Source organism: Semicossyphus pulcher, unplaced genomic scaffold (assembly GCF_022749685.1).
Source record: "Semicossyphus pulcher isolate SPU_LCO1_2020_fin unplaced genomic scaffold, fSemPul1.0.p SCAF_17, whole genome shotgun sequence".
In the NCBI taxonomy this organism is placed as follows: Eukaryota; Metazoa; Chordata; class Actinopteri; order Labriformes; family Labridae; genus Semicossyphus; species Semicossyphus pulcher.
The window spans coordinates 9,883,785-9,899,493 of record NW_027211681.1 but is presented as its reverse complement, the minus strand read 5'-3'; the positions used below and the strand labels follow the sequence as shown (position 1 = coordinate 9,899,493).

At 44.9% G+C, this 15,709-nt stretch overlaps 1 protein-coding gene across 1 annotated transcript; it reads left to right on the top strand.

Annotated features, from left to right (window-relative positions):
• The first annotated feature begins 460 nt into the window (after positions 1-460).
• On the top strand, positions 461-15,653 carry polq (polymerase (DNA directed), theta). The gene is made up of 35 exons (XM_069665547.1): positions 461-531; positions 687-795; positions 870-1,279; positions 1,371-1,612; positions 1,904-2,080; positions 2,163-2,293; positions 2,386-2,542; positions 2,620-2,731; positions 2,830-3,031; positions 3,128-3,269; positions 3,367-3,513; positions 3,609-3,821; positions 3,914-4,056; positions 4,161-4,350; positions 4,546-4,688; positions 4,842-5,035; positions 5,324-5,448; positions 5,794-6,037; positions 7,411-8,857; positions 8,949-10,530; positions 10,661-10,801; positions 10,887-11,089; positions 11,563-11,770; positions 11,858-12,051; positions 12,136-12,264; positions 12,373-12,547; positions 12,663-12,786; positions 13,013-13,113; positions 13,187-13,269; positions 13,363-13,464; positions 13,556-13,667; positions 14,177-14,301; positions 14,841-14,976; positions 15,098-15,195; positions 15,296-15,653. Exons 1-35 carry the CDS (start codon positions 461-463, stop codon positions 15,407-15,409), a joined length of 8,226 nt encoding a protein of 2,741 aa, XP_069521648.1. The 3' UTR covers positions 15,410-15,653.
• Positions 15,654-15,709: the final 56 nt, after the last annotated feature.

Below are 15,709 nucleotides of genomic sequence, written 5' to 3'. Positions count from 1 at the left end.
GTTGTACGTTCATACATTGCCCATAATTATTTTTTGATAATAAAAAAAAGACAGTAGAGAAATATTTAGCTTTTTGTAAAAAAAAAAAAAAAAAAAAAGTCATTTTTAACCCATGTTGTACATCAAAATGTTCTCAGTATGTGTTGAATTTGGTCGTAGAAGCAAAGAAGACAGGACGAGAGGAACTTTTTAATAGAGCACTTGTTTCCGTCGAACTGTTTTTGTGGAGCACCGGTTCGGCGCTGCGGCGGACTATTTGATTTGTTCAGCGCTTAACGACAGGCAATAAAATATGTAAAGTTAGTAAACAAAATAATTAGTTCTTCGGCAACGCTTGTTTTCGCGTTCGTGCCTTTGATGCTCATCTTTACATATTGTTTATAAACTCGTGTCAAGAGTCAAACGGATGTCATGTTAAATAAAATCCATCAACGCACTACGAGTTTGTCACTTGTTCAACATGAGCAGCTCGGGTCCCTCTTTGAAAAAGAAAAGTTACATGGGGCAGCATCAGATCAAGAAGAAAAACAGGTAGGTATAATTAACAGGTTAATTTCAAGTAAACCTTTTTATAAGAAATATAGCCAGATTCCTCCTGTTGCTAAGATACATTTCCAATCTCTTTAACATTTCTATCAATGGACACCAGTCGAACCTGTGATTAACATACATTTTTCTGAACACAGCTTCCACGCTCCTGATGAGCCACCAGACCAAGACAAACTGGTGCAGAAACCCTGTTATCTGTCTGTCAAACCAAACAGATCAGAGAACATGGGCAGAGATGGCCTTGTGGTAAGTGCCACAGATCACATATCTCTGATTCTCTCTTCCAAATCACACATGACATGCAAAAATCTTCATCTTAGGACCAAGGAGCCGTGTTTCCACTGGGGGAATCCACATTAGCTCTGGATGAAGAGATGCTGCAGGTGTTGGATGCTGTAGACCCAGTGCAGCCTGCAGCTAAGCCTGCATGTCCGAAATCAGTAAACAGAGATGCACAAGAAGCACAAGCGTCATCAGCTGTCCCTGCCCCATCACGATCTCTTCCACCTGTTGCAGACAAAAAGAGGGAGAGTGACAAAGCACCTCATCCTGCAGGTCCTCTTAAAGCCCCCAGCACCCTGGAAATCGTCTCTGGGCGAAGCGGTGATGTTAAGAAACCAGGATGGAGAGCTGACTGCAAAGACCTCGCTCAGAGGCTTCTCTTCAGTGAGGACTCTGAGGTATCACATCAAGAAATAAAAAACAATCAGCAAGAAAGCATCACATCCAAGTGAGACTAACTTACACGTTATTGCCCAGTTTTCTTTTGGTATCATTTTGTGCTTTTCTGTAAATGTTTCTTACTTTGTGTGTTTCAGTAGGCAGAAATCTACATCTAAAAGAAAAAGCTCTCCTTGTATTAAAGACAAAAGTGGGTCAAACATGAACGCAGATCCACCTGTAGAAGTATCCAAAGACTACATCCTTTTCAGCCCCACCCGCCTTGCAGCGGCCATGAAGAAGGCCAAACTCCAGCAGTCGATACAGAATCAGTCTGCCTCTGTGCTCACAGTCCCCAGTGGCTTAGATCTCAGTACTCTGAACGACACTTTACCTCAGCCAGGTGAGACCATTAATTTGCATTAAATTGTCTTTAGGGTTGGGTGGCATGGACAAGTGAACATATAGTAGTCCTGGAGCTTTTGGAGCCCTGGGGCAGTTGCCAACATGGCCTGCTTTGTATTTCAGCTTTGCACCTTATGTGAAAATCTGTTGTCCCGGTATTTCAAGAATTCAATAAATATATCTAAGATATTGGATTGTCGGTCTGACTTACTCTCTAAAATTAAAAAATCACTGCTTAGCACAACATAATCAAAAGACTCCTGCCATCTTTCTTTATGCTCCCCTTTAGGCATTGCCTTGCACGCTCCTGCGGGACAAGCTGAAAAGCTGCTACTCTCCAGCTGGGGTTTACCGAAACCTGTCCTGGAGCGCTACCACAAACACGGAGTGACTCACATGTTCGAGTGGCAGGCTCAGTGCCTCACTGTGGGACAGGTGCTGCAGGGAGGTAACCTTGTGTACTCTGGTAAGAAACTTAACGTCTCTCTCTACAAAGTGATTTACAGAGTCAGTCACTGTTTTCAGCTTGATATTCCTTCGCTGTTCAGCCCCGACTAGTGCTGGAAAAACTCTGGTGTCAGAGCTGCTGATGCTGAAGCGTGTGCTGGAGACGAAAAGGAAAGCTCTGTTCATTCTGCCGTTTGTGTCTGTGGCCAAAGAGAAGATGCACTACCTTCAGGTGAGGGAGAGATAGACATAAACAACATGCATTGTTTTCTCTGTCTGTGTATGTATCTCTGCCTAACAGACTTGTATCTCTGGGCCTTGTAGAGTGTATTTGAAGAGGCAGGAGTTCGTGTGGAGGGATACATGGGCAGCACGTCAGCTGCAGGAGGATTCAAAGCTCTGGATGTGGCTGTTTGCACCATAGAAAAGGCCAATTCTCTTGTTAACAGACTCATCGAAGAGGACAGTATGGGTCTATTAGGTAATAAACCAGTGATTAACTTGTATTTTTCAGTATAGAGTATGAGTTTAAAGAGTGTGTTATATGTGTGCTACTAGGTATGGTGGTTGTGGATGAGTTGCATATGGTCGGAGACTCTGGGAGAGGATACCTCCTGGAACTGCTTCTCACCAAAATCCGCTTCATTGCACAGAAGCAGAACACCACAGGGTTCGTGCTCATTAGTCCAACTTTGTCTTGTGTAACAGCTAAAAACCAATCTTTACTTCTGCTACACTTTAAGTCTGCCTGTACAACTCTCTCTGCAGGTCTCTTTCTGAGGGCGTCCAGATCATAGGTATGAGCGCCACCTTGCCCAACCTGTCCCTCCTTGCTAGCTGGTTAGCCGCAGAGCTTTACCAGACAGATTACAGACCCGTACCCCTGCAGGAGCACCTCAAGGTGGGATGCAACGTCTACGACAAGAGCCTCTCTGTGGTCCGGCAGTTCACTCCTGCACTCCAAATCAAGGTAAGTAAGTGTTAGCTGGATTTGTGTTTTGAATGAATGTCTACTCTCTCAAGCGTGTAAGATGTGCTGTCTGTGTGAACTTTCACTTTCATACAGGGTGATGACGACCACATTGTGAGCTTGTGCTATGAGACCGTGAGAGAGAGACGCTCTGTGCTGCTGTTCTGCCCGTCGAAGAACTGGTGTGAGAAACTAGCAGACAGCATCGCCAGAGAGTTCTACAACCTCAGACATAACGGTACTTTAGATTTATGATTCATCTTCAAATTGTTGAGCCTTTTTGCATACTAGTTGAACTCAAGAGCCCATTACAAATCTTCCACCAAAAGCCTCAGATCGTCAGGGCGGATCAGAGCCGGAGCCTGTGACTCTGGATCAGGAGGGTCTGGTGGATGTTATAGCCCAGCTGAGACGAACTCCAGCTGGTTTAGACCCCATCCTCCAGAGAACTGTGCCATGGGGGGTGGCCTTCCACCACGCCGGTAAACGCACCCACACAACCTCCCAAAAACAACAACCCTAAGGCAGAATGGTGCTTTTTTTTATTACATAAGTGAGATAAAGTTTGTCTCTGTAGGTTTGACGTTTGATGAGCGGGACGTGTTGGAGGGAGCCTTTCGTCAGGGCATGCTCAGAGTCCTGGCTGCCACCTCCACTCTCTCTTCAGGGGTTAATCTCCCAGCTCGGAGGGTCATCATTCGAACCCCCACCTTCAATGGACACCTGTTGGACCCGCTCACATACAAACAGATGGCAGGACGAGCAGGGAGGAAAGGAGTGGACACTATGGGTATGGAGGGAAGAATGGGCCAAAAAGGAAAAACGTTCTGATTATCAGGTGAAAGATGAATCTCTGACAACAGTTTGATCATCGTCTTTCAGGTGAGAGCGTGCTGGTGTGTAAGGAGGCGGAGCGGCAGAAAGGTGTGAGTCTCCTGAAGGGTTCTCTTCAGCCAATCAGCAGCTGCTTGGTGAGAAGGGAGGGAGAAGGCGTCACCACCAGCATGCTGCGAGCCATCCTAGAGGTATGGCTGATAACTCAATTCACTTAGCACCCATATAAATGACTCAGACGTAAATAAATAATGACAAGTTTCTTCTTAAAGAATTGTTGCATTCTAATTTGCAGATTATCGTCGGAGGTGTGGCCAGCTCTCCACAGGATGTGGGGTTGTACGCTTCCTGCTCGCTACTGGCTGCCAGTCTGAAATGTGACGTGAAAAAAGAATCAAATGAAGAGTCCAACAAAGGAGCTATTGAGGCCTGTGTGGAATGGCTGATGCAGAATGAATTCATCAGTATCCAGAAGGATGGAGAAGGTAGAGCTCCGGCTGTGTTATAATGAAAGTGGACTTTTTGTAGCAAATTTACCAAAGGTGCTAAATTTTTCTTACATAATGCAGATGGGACACAATTTGAAAAATAATGCAAATATTGTCCTGACATTATAAACAAAAGATTTACCACCTTTTACAATAACGACTGTCTATCTGCTGATGTCTTTGCATATATAGAGGAGCGGTACTGTCCGACTCAGCTTGGCGCTGCCACCCTCTCATCCTCCCTCTCCCCTCCTGAGGCTCTGGGGATATTTGCAGATCTCCAGCGAGCCATGAAGGGCTTCGTTCTGGAAAATGATTTGCACATTCTGTATCTGGTACTCATATCTTGTATGATTACTTCCTTGATACGATTCCACCGTCATTATTCACTCCATATCATCCCTGAACCCTTAATAATACATTCCTCATAGAAAATGTAATCTTAATTGTAGCTCTAAACCAAAACTCCATGTCCAAATACTCTTCAGATCACGCCGTTGTACGCAGAGTGGACCACCATCGACTGGTATCAGTTCTTCTGTCTGTGGGAACAGCTGTCGTCATCCATGAAGAGGGTAGCAGAGCTGGTGGGCGTCCAGGAAGGTTTTCTCGCACGATCTGTCGGCGGCAAACTTGTTGCCAAGACAGAGAAGCAGCGTAGACAGATGGCCATCCATAAACGGTAATGAACATTTAATACGAGTTAATTTTATGGATATAGTACCTCGTGTGATTTTCTAATGTTGTTTATGTTACAGTCGTTATTTAATTCACACTATTGTGCTGTAGTTTCTCCTTCCTTTAAACACATTGCTTCCTAACATTGTCGCGATTGGATAAAAGGTGACCCGGAAGTGTGACCCTGAAACAAATAATTTAAAGGACTCCTCCCAGACAACAAATAAGGTTTAAAAAAGAATAATTTTGTACACGTTTTCCTGTAAATATTACCTTCGATCTCTCTTCACAGGTTTTTCACCACCCTTGTGCTGCAGGATCTGGTGAATGAGGTTCCTTTGGCAACAGTGGCGTCCAAATACAACTGCAATCGTGGGCAGTTACAGTCTCTCCAGCAGTCTGCTTCTACATATGCAGGTAAGGGACATGATGCACTATAGAATATACAGACAATATTCTATATAGGACTACACATTATAACAGGAGGGCACTTACAGGTGTAGTAACCTGATGCAAGACGTAGAAGCACTTTAGACTGACAGATTATCAGCAAAGAGTCCATTAGCTGATGTTTTTTGGCACTTACAGGCTTCCTTCAGAGCCACGTATCCATCATTCTAATGTGCTCATGCTTCTTGCATCGAGTTACCTTGAGAGGCTTTATGAAGTCGGCGTGTAATTCAGACTAATGGGGTGTGTTTAGGTGAGATTCAGAAACATTTTTGTCTGCATGTGGGTATGATACTTCTGTCGTCCCTTCAGGTATGGTTACAGTGTTCTGCAAGCGCCTGGGCTGGCACAACATGGAGCTGCTGCTGTCTCAGTACCAGACCAGGCTGAGCTTTGGGGTCCAGAGGGAGCTGGTCGACCTTGTCAGAGTTTCCCTCCTGAATGCAACACGAGCCAGAACACTCTACGCTCAAGGCCTCTGCACTGTAGCTGAACTAGCCAGGGCTACTGTAGCTGATGTGGAGAAAGCCTTGAGGAATGCTGTGCCATTTAAGAGGTAGATGTGTGTTCCATTAACATCAGTGCATATTAGATAAACAAGGATATGAGTGTCTTTGCAGCACAATAAGCGCTTAGATTGTTCCCACTATTAGCTCACAAACTTTAACAAGACTTTCCTTATACTTTAAAATCTACTTTGAAGATTATTTAACCTAATATGAAACATACTGATACCTCTATATGACCAACAAAAGCATACCAGACCGCCAGTAATAAGTCCATGTCAGACGAAGCAATTTACCACGCGCAGACTGGATGTGCTTTTGTTTACAATTCCAACAGAAAAGATTCAGTGTGTGCCATGTTTGACAGCTAAAAGGAAGCAGGATGAGGTTTTTTGTCACAAGACACTGGTTACTCATGTACAGGACAGGATCAGCAAAGAGATAAGAGGTACGGCTTTGTCCACAGGGGTCACCAAGATCGACACAAACCAAAAGTTCCTCACAGTAGCTTTAAGTAAGGCCTTTAAGGGAAAAGGTACAGACGCACACAGGCATTCATTTTGATCTTATATCAAATACGCCCCTACCGCGAAACATACATAAAAAACAAGCGGTTTAGTAATTCAACAGTGAATTGACTTTGTTTACAATCTTTCAGCATCTTTCATTCTGTCCATTATTGACTCAATTCTATTTAATTAATAATTCCAGAAAATGTAAGAGATATACATATAAAGGTCAATAGGAAAAAAGATAAAGTAAAAAGGGCAGCACTAATTCACATTAAATTCACACCGCTGCAAGGAACAACTCGTACTTTCAAAGTAAAATATAAAACATGTATATAATAAGCTCAGTGGAAGTGGTACATTTGGCATGGATGCTGGAAAGATAGTATGAGGTGCCATAATGAAAGATTCATATCCTCTAATAGATCTCAGTCTATAAGGTTGATGCAGTTGTAAATGGATCCTGGTGCTTTTATGTTTACACCGCTACCACAGGCGGAGAGTAATGAGTAATGCCTCCATATTAAATCACAACCACACACTTATTTCAATGGATGACGTACTGATCCCGTTGTTGGCATCAGTTTAAAAATAGTATAAATAGCTCCCCCCTCATGTTTACGGTAATATTAATAAGCTAATAGGCTACATGATGACATGTGGTTAACCACTGACCCAGTCTGGTTTGATTCAAGAGGTGAACAATGAAAACTAAATCATAAGTGCGCCAATCCCAGAGAGTGAGAGAACAAAGGCAATACTGTATATAATGTATTAACATTATTTCAAATATATACAGTATATTTATAAAAATGTTAGTTTGCACTATACTATCACATCAGCACACTTGGTTGGAATCCCCCCGAAACATGATCCCAGATCTAAAGTCAATGTTGTCCCTGTCTGTCCCTCAGCTCTAAGCGGGCGGTGGATGAGAGCGAGATGGAAGCAGCCGAGAGACGGAGCCTCCGCTGCGTCTGGGTCACAGGTGGCCGCGCCCTGACAGAACAGGAAGCAGCTGTCGAGATAGTGTCCGAGGCAAGGCTGCTCCTTCAGGAAGACCTGGCACAGCTAGGAATCCAATGGGACCCTGCAACACTTCCTCCAGAGGCTCCTTCTGAAAATGGCCCTGATGACCAACACAGCAAGGAGTCGGACACCTCGTCTGCCTCCAATATGAGCTCGCGTGAAGCGAAGATGGACAACAGTAAAGATCGCAGAGAAGGAGACAGGGTCAAAAGCAGTGAGAGCAGAGATCTAGAGAGACAAAGAGAGGAGAATAAAGGAGGATATAAACGTGAGAAAAGGATATTAGAAAAAGAGGAAGTAGAAGCTAAGAGAGATGAGAAAAGAAAGGAAGACAAGACAGAGTCAGAACGTATTCAAACAGGCAGAGAAGTGCAAGTGGAAAGAAGCAAAGCAACAGAAAAACACAGGACTAAAAATGACGCAGGAGATCCAGATGCAAAAAGAGAACGACTAAAGCAGACAAGGTCACAGCAAGGAGGGGATGAGTGCAAACAAGCAGAGCCAAAAGAAAATAAAGAGATTAACTTAAGCCAAAGAAATCGCCCTGTCCCTGAAAGGAGCCTGACACAGGAGCTGGCTGAGATTTTATCCAGCCCCCTACCTCAACCGATGCCACCCCCTCAGCCCCCTCCTTCCCCTCAGCCCCCTCCTAGATTTAGAGCTCCAGTAGCCCGCCTAGAAGAACAACACAGTGTGTCATCAAAAGGAGATAGCACCTCAGGGTTCGCTGCATCACCTGTGCAGCCAGGTAGACTGAAGCACTCAAGGGCCTTAAGCAAAGTCCTCCACTCTATACAGACTGACAAAAGCCTGCAAGATAATGTAGAGGCTGCACAGACGTCCAATTCAAAACCCATCGTAGAACCTCCTGTTGTTTCTACACCTACTAATGCAGATGCATTAGACTCCCCCCTGTCTGTCTCTCCAGCCTCAGCTCCTTTATTCTCTCCTGAAGCCAAGCGCAGAAGGATGGACAACAAAGATGCGGATAAGTTCTCCTCTCCCGAGCTGTACGCAGGAAGTGAGAAAGAAGATGAAGAAGTGAGGGGAGATGTTAAAAAAGGAGAGGATAGCTTTGGAGAAAGCTTTTTATTGGACACTCAAACTGAAAGAATCATCGTTCAAGAGACACGCCAACGCAGAGATTGGAATGATAGAGGTATGAGTCAGTCGGTAGAAACACATAAGACAAAGGAAGAGGGAACAGAAGTGGTGAAAAAGGACACAAATGAGGGAAGTAACAGGGTTGAAGCTCCTGTAAATTCATCTTCCAGATTTAATATTTCTCTCACAGATAGTCAGATGGAGCTCATCCTTGACACAAGCCAACAGGTAAGTCATCCATTATACTGATTATTTAACACCAAATGTATTCAGATAGTGAGCATCTTAAAAATCAAAAGCTGTGGTGCTGTTTTCACAGATTTCTCCGGGTCCAGCTGATAATGCAGTAGAAGATAAAGATGAAAGTGGTGATGCTGATCAGGCTGCCTCTGAGAGCGCTAACAGAAGCAGCAGCTTCCTCTTCGACAGCCTCTACAGCAGCTCTCTGCTGGCCGGTCTGAGCCCACAACAGATCGTTAACCAATCAGACGAGGAGGAATCTGTCGCCCAGGAGATTACAGACGAGATCCCTCTTCCATCAACCCAGGAACGAAGACGCAGCGAGCTTCTCGCCAATCAGGAGACGGAAGAGCAGGAAGCGATCCAATGGGGCGAGTCCTCCTTCAATCTGTCAGAGTGGGGCGACTCGCTCTTTGTGGGCCAGCACTTCCTGGAGAGGCGGAGCTTGCTCAAACACACAGAGAGAGCTCAAAAAGAGCGAGAAACGAGTCGTCATGAAGCTCAGAAAGCCGACGCAGACCGTGTTCTACCTGAGGGACAGGTGTCAGAATCACAACCTAAACTCAGTGAGTTACAGGCACAACCCACCTCTACAACTGCAACAACTCACAATGAGCAGGACAAAGATAAAGCCAGTGATTATCACGGCCTTACCGGCAAAATTAAAGAGCATAAAGATGCAGAAAATGATAATAAACTGGGCGTGAGACAGAAAACAATAGAGACGGAAATAAAGGAAGGGGAGGAAATGAGAGCTTTATTGTCGGATAATGCAGTTTTAAAAATCCCACATCTTCAAAACGCACCTGAAAGCACCCTTTATTGTAGCCCTGGTTTACAGGATATCTTTGACCGCTGGCCTAGTATGTCTGACCACACCACAACAGGCCACACAACGAGTAATAAACTCATAAATGCTGCAAATACAGCAGAAGTTAAAGACTTGCCTCAGGTTGACAGAAGAAGAGGGAAGCCCAACATGCAGGTTGTTGCTGCTGAAGAGGAACAACACCCCTCCAGACATGATACTGAGAATGCAACACAGAGACCTGGCTCTGCTGGTGATCTTATTCCGCCGACTCAGGAAACACCGCCTGTCACACCCAGAGTCAAACTGACCACCTCATCCATACAATCGCCTCTGATCGCTCAGCCGCTTAACCAGTCAACCCCCTCAAATCTACTGCCACGGAAACCAGGAATCGCACACTGTCCTAAATCTGGCCCAGGAGCTGTGGCTGACTCTAAACATCCTAGTTCCACGTCTGATTCAAGCAGCAAACTCCAGCTAGGACAGAAACAAAAGTCATTACCTGTTCAGCACTCAAATTCAAAAACAAAACCCTTTCCACATGCCAACAAGGATCTCAACCCACCTCGAGACTCTGCTTCTCCGTCCTCCCCCTGGCCGAGGCCTCCTTCTGATGCAGAATCACCCGTGACAGATGAAGGCTTTACTCTCCAGCTGTCCCAGGATGCTTCACTCAGTTCCACCAACTCGGGCACCTTCTCCATCATAGATGTAGCAAGTGACAGGCGCCTCTTCCACACTTTCATTAGGGAGTGGAAAACAAAGGAGCGGTTCTCTCTGGCTTTGGCCTGTGAGAAGAGGGAGCACGGAGAGCAGCCTGAGGGAGGAATAGGAGGGAAACATAAGAGAGGTAACCAATAGATGTATACAGAAATTATGTTAACTTGCAGTAAAATGTTGCGTTGAATAGTTTCCAAAGGCTAATGTGCTAGCTAGTGTTGCATGCAGTCTCTACATCCATGCATGTGTTTTCTGTGCAGCATCAGCAGCCCATCAGAAGCTCGAGAGGGTCAACGGGTTTCCAGTAAGAGACAGCGATGGACTGGTGTTGATTGGACTGTCAGTCTGCTGGGGAGCAAGAGATGCTTACTACGTATCTCTGCAGCAAGAGCAGAGCAAAGGTAAACCACTTACTCTTACATGTGTGTACTATAAGCACAAACTCCTAAGCAGTTTCCTCACTTCAGCCTGTCCATTACCCCACAGGTTTAAGCGCCAGTCTGGCTCCTCCTCCTCTGGATGACGAGTTGCCAGTAAGTGAGAGGGTGGAGCAGGTGAGGGCCTGTTTGAGCAGGCCATCAGGAGGTCACGGAGGAGGCGTGGTCGTCACGTATGACATCATCCAGGTGTACAAGACGCTAGTCCTGAGCTGTGGCGTCAGTTTGGAAGGAAATTGTGAAGACCCTAAGGTGAGGGATATTTCTGACACATATGTATTTAGGGCCTCTTAAAGAGGGGGAATTATGCTGTTTCACATTTTAAGACATATATATAATGTTACAATGATGGATGTCCAGACTAAACATGGGTGAAGTTTCGAATCTGTAGGCAAAAGTATCAGCTCAGTCTGCAGGCTGCTGTGAACGCCAGGTTTCAGACTACACTTTGTGAGGTCAGAAAGTGCAGCCTCAGCAGGCTTCTGAGAGCTGGCCAATCAGGAGAAAGTGGGCTTGTAGGGGCGGGGTTTCTTAAAGGGACAGAGCTGGCCGTGTGGTTTCAGGCAGAGGGCCTGCACAGAGCACCAGTGTAAGAAAATGTTTTAACTGTAAATTATGCTAAGCTACTCCACAGGTATGACAGAGTGAAATATGAAGCTTGAAATAAGCATAATACCTCCCCCTTTAAAATCTCCAGCTCACTCTGTTTTAAATGTGAACTATAGGTTGCATGCTGGCTGGTGGACCCTGGCAGTGAGGAGAGGACTCTACCCAACATGGTGACTGTCTACTGTCCCGAGGAATTACCTCTGCTGGACGGACTCGGGAACCCACACTCACACTGTCCTCGTGTCAGAGCAGCGACCAGGAGTGTGCTTGTCCTCGCTGTCACGCACCATCTCACCGGCCTGCTAGAGAAAGACGGCATGCTGGGTATAAAGATGGAACACATTTCAACAGTAAGTAGGAACCGTATTAAGTGTTCAAAATTGTCCTAATGGTTTTGTCTGCATGCGTCAGATGTTTTCAGGAGCATTGAGATGCCGTCCCAGGTGTGTTTGGCTCTGTTGGAATTGAACGGAGTGGGATTCAGTGTGGAGGAGTGTGAGAGACAAAAACATGTGATGCAAGCCAAACTCACCGCGCTGGAGTCTCAGGCTTACAACCTGGCTGGACACACCTTCTCCCTCACCAGCATCGATGACATTGCACAGGTCTGATTCATCTTCCCAGATGTGTTTTTGTTTTTAAACAAATCCCAAACTGCTTAATTATAGTGTCAAACTGTTGTACTGTAGGTGTTGTTTTTAGAGCTCCATCTGCCTCCAAACGGTGACATAAGTGGATCGAAAAGTAAGAAGACCCTGGGCTACACCAGGAGAGGAGCTGGCAGAGTACGGCTTGGAAAGCAGTTCAGCACCACCAAGGTGAAACTACGTTACATTCATACATAAAATTCTTGCTGCAGCGATTGAAGTGCGAGTGAAAAGGTAATATTTGCTGGAGGTCACTAAACTGATTTGAAATGTTGGCAGGATGTTCTGGAGAAGCTCCGCCCGATGCACCCGTTGCCAGGTGTGATTCTGGAGTGGAGACGGATCACCAACGCCTTGACTAAAGTGGTGTTCCCCCTGCAGAGAGAGAAGCAGCACCACCCTACACTGAACATGGACAGAATATACCCCATCGCACAGACACACACAGCCACAGGTAAAACAGTAATGTTTGTCATGTAGGTAGACACATCTTGATGTGATCGTTAATTCATACTATTGTTCTATACAATATAGATTAGATATAGTGACCCAGCTCATTCTGTTGTCAGGTAGAGTGAGCTTCACCGAGCCCAACATACAGAATGTCCCCAAAGACTTTGAGATCCACATGCCCACGCTGGTGGGTGAGAGCCCTCCTTCACAGGACAGCTGCCACACAAACGCCAAACCAGGGTAGGTCAAGTGGGTCCAATCATAACTCTTACTCTACTGGGGTTACCTTGCATTCTTAAAATTCAGTGTATATAATTTGAGGAAAAGTGAACTGAATATATAAAATAGGCTATGAATGGGTCGAAATGCACTTTATTTTTGGGGGGGTTCTCCAAAGTCAACCAGGTTTTTCACTGGGATGGATAGGAGACACTTTTTCCACCTAATGCTCTTTCTGTTGTTACAGGAGGAAGAGACGTTCTGTGGTGCCCTCAGCTGCAGCTGGCACTGCAGAACAAGGCCTGGCCTTCTCTGTCAGCATGAGACACGCCTTTGTGCCTTTCTCAGGTGACTATAAATATACAGTTATCACTTTTTTCTGCAACTTTCTATCAGCTGTGTCTTTATTACTGATCTGTAGGTGGGATGATACTGGCAGCTGATTACTCTCAGCTGGAATTGAGAGTGTTGGCTCACCTCTCCAAGGATCAACGCCTCCTGCAGGTCAGACATTTAGACGCCCAGGGAATAGCAAAAAACATCAAACTACATACATCAATAAAAAGCATAAAAAAATGACTGTGTGTGTGTCTCCAGGTGCTGAATGGAGGAGCAGACGTGTTCCGCTGCATCGCTGCCGAGTGGAAAAGCGTCGAACCAGAGTCTGTGAACGACAACCTCAGACAGCAGGCGAAACAGGTACAACCAGGCAGGAGCGAGAAGAGGAAACAGACACGCGTGCATTCTGACTGTGGAGCTCACCGGTGTGTGCGTTTGTGGGTTCTTGCAGATTTGCTACGGTATTATCTACGGGATGGGAGCCAAGTCTTTGGGAGAGCAAATGGGAGTGGAGGAGAACGACGCTGCCTGCTACATAGAGAGCTTCAAGGCCAGATACAAAGGTATGCAAATATTTTATTCATTTCACACACTCAGTATTTTATTGGCCACAATACCTACATTTTTGCCGACTTTGTGCCTGTATGACTATGCAAAGGTACACTGAGGTTATACAACTATTAAAGAACATGTAGGTAAACATCATTAAACTTTGCCAGTCAATTTTAGTGTGGGCTACTGTCTGCGTAGCTGTGCTGCTCTGCTACATGGGCTGCAGACAGTCGTGCAAACAATAAAGTCAGAGGACAAAATACACAATGACGCAGTTTCTTAATCATCTCAGGAATTGTTTTTGGCATTATAAGTTCTGTAAAAAAGATTTTGTTTCTGGACAAATCTGAAAACATATGCCAATATATCTGTGATCGGCCTGATAGAATCGCCAAGTTTTAAATGTGCAGTATAAATGCACGTACATTTAGAGGGTACAATCATTGAAATAAGAGTAGGAAGACCAAGTAAATAAGCGCAGAGAGGAAACATTAAATCCATGTTGTGTGTTGTGTTGCAGGGATCAATGCTTTTCTACGAGAAACTGTGAAGAACTGCGTAAAGAACGGCTACGTTCAGACCCTGATGGGCCGTAGGAGATACTTACCTGGAATCACTAACACCAATACACACATCAAAGCACACGTAAGACTGCTTGTCAATCAGACTTTATTTGCATGTTGTGGAAGGTAAAATTGAAAGTCCAAAAAGGTTCATCTGGTCTTCACTCAACTCATTAATACGTTTCTTATCAATAGACTGATTTAAGGTGTTTTTTACCTTGACATTTTTCGACTGCTGTCTTCCTTTGAAGGCAAAAACACCTTAAATCATTGTCTATTGACAAGAAAAATTGGGTTTGCATGTTCTCCCCGTGCATGTGTAGGTTCCCTCCGGGTACTTCGGCTTCCTCCCACAGTCCAAAGACATGCTCGTTAGGTTCATTGGTGACTCTAAAATTGCCCGTAGGTCTGAGTGTGAGCGTGAAAGGTTGTGTCTATGTGTCAGCCCTGTGATTGACTGGCGATCAGTCCAGGGTGAACCCTGCCTCTCGCCAAATGACAGCTGGGATTGGCTCCAGCCCCCCGTGACCCTGAACAGGATAAGCGGTATAGATAATGGATGGATTGATAATGGATGCACATTTCATAACTCCTCTGTCTTTCTCTTCCTCCCTCGTTCAGGCAGAGCGTCAGGCAGTGAACACAACTGTTCAGGGTTCAGCTGCAGACATCGTTAAACTGGCCACTGTGAACATCCAGAAACGGCTGAGAAAAACATATCCTGCTGCTCCCCTCTCTCACCAGCACACACACTCAGGTGACTTTATTTTCAAAAATTCAATAAGTATACACGCAACATGCAGAAAGGGACAACCGTTATCATTTCAAAGTCTGTCAATTGTTACGTCTGACAATGTCCAACGGTGTCTTTTGTACAGCCAGCACTCTCCGCAGGGCTCACCATAGAGGAGCCTACTTTGTGCTGCAGATGCACGATGAGCTCATTTATGAAGCCACAGAGGAAGACCTCATACAGGTATCAATTCATCACTAGTATTTTAGAAATACTGTATACTGTTTGGAAAAGACCTCATGTATACATCATTGTTTGTCTTTCTAACTGGTGTTTCTATCAGGTTGCTCAGATAGTGAAGAGGGAGATGGAGACGGCAGTTAAACTGTACGTGAAGCTCAAGGCCAAAGTGAAGGTGGGACCCAGCTGGGGCAACTTGCAGGACGTAGATATCTAATGTCAATGTTTTGACATTTGTTATCGAAATGAAAAACAATGCACTTCAATATTATCTGTAATCTATGTCAATACTATCATCTGTACTAAATATCGGTATTTGTAACCCCACATTAACCTTAATGAAATGTAAACGCCTACAGCCTGTGGTTGCACTATGAGCTCTAAATGAACTTTTTATTTATGTTTTTTTCCTGGTGTACAGCGTCTCATTATTCATTATTGCACAGAAATATATAATTGTATTTAAAAATGTCATTTTATAAATTAAAGTTTGTCTGTGTTCTTCTGACCGGAAAAA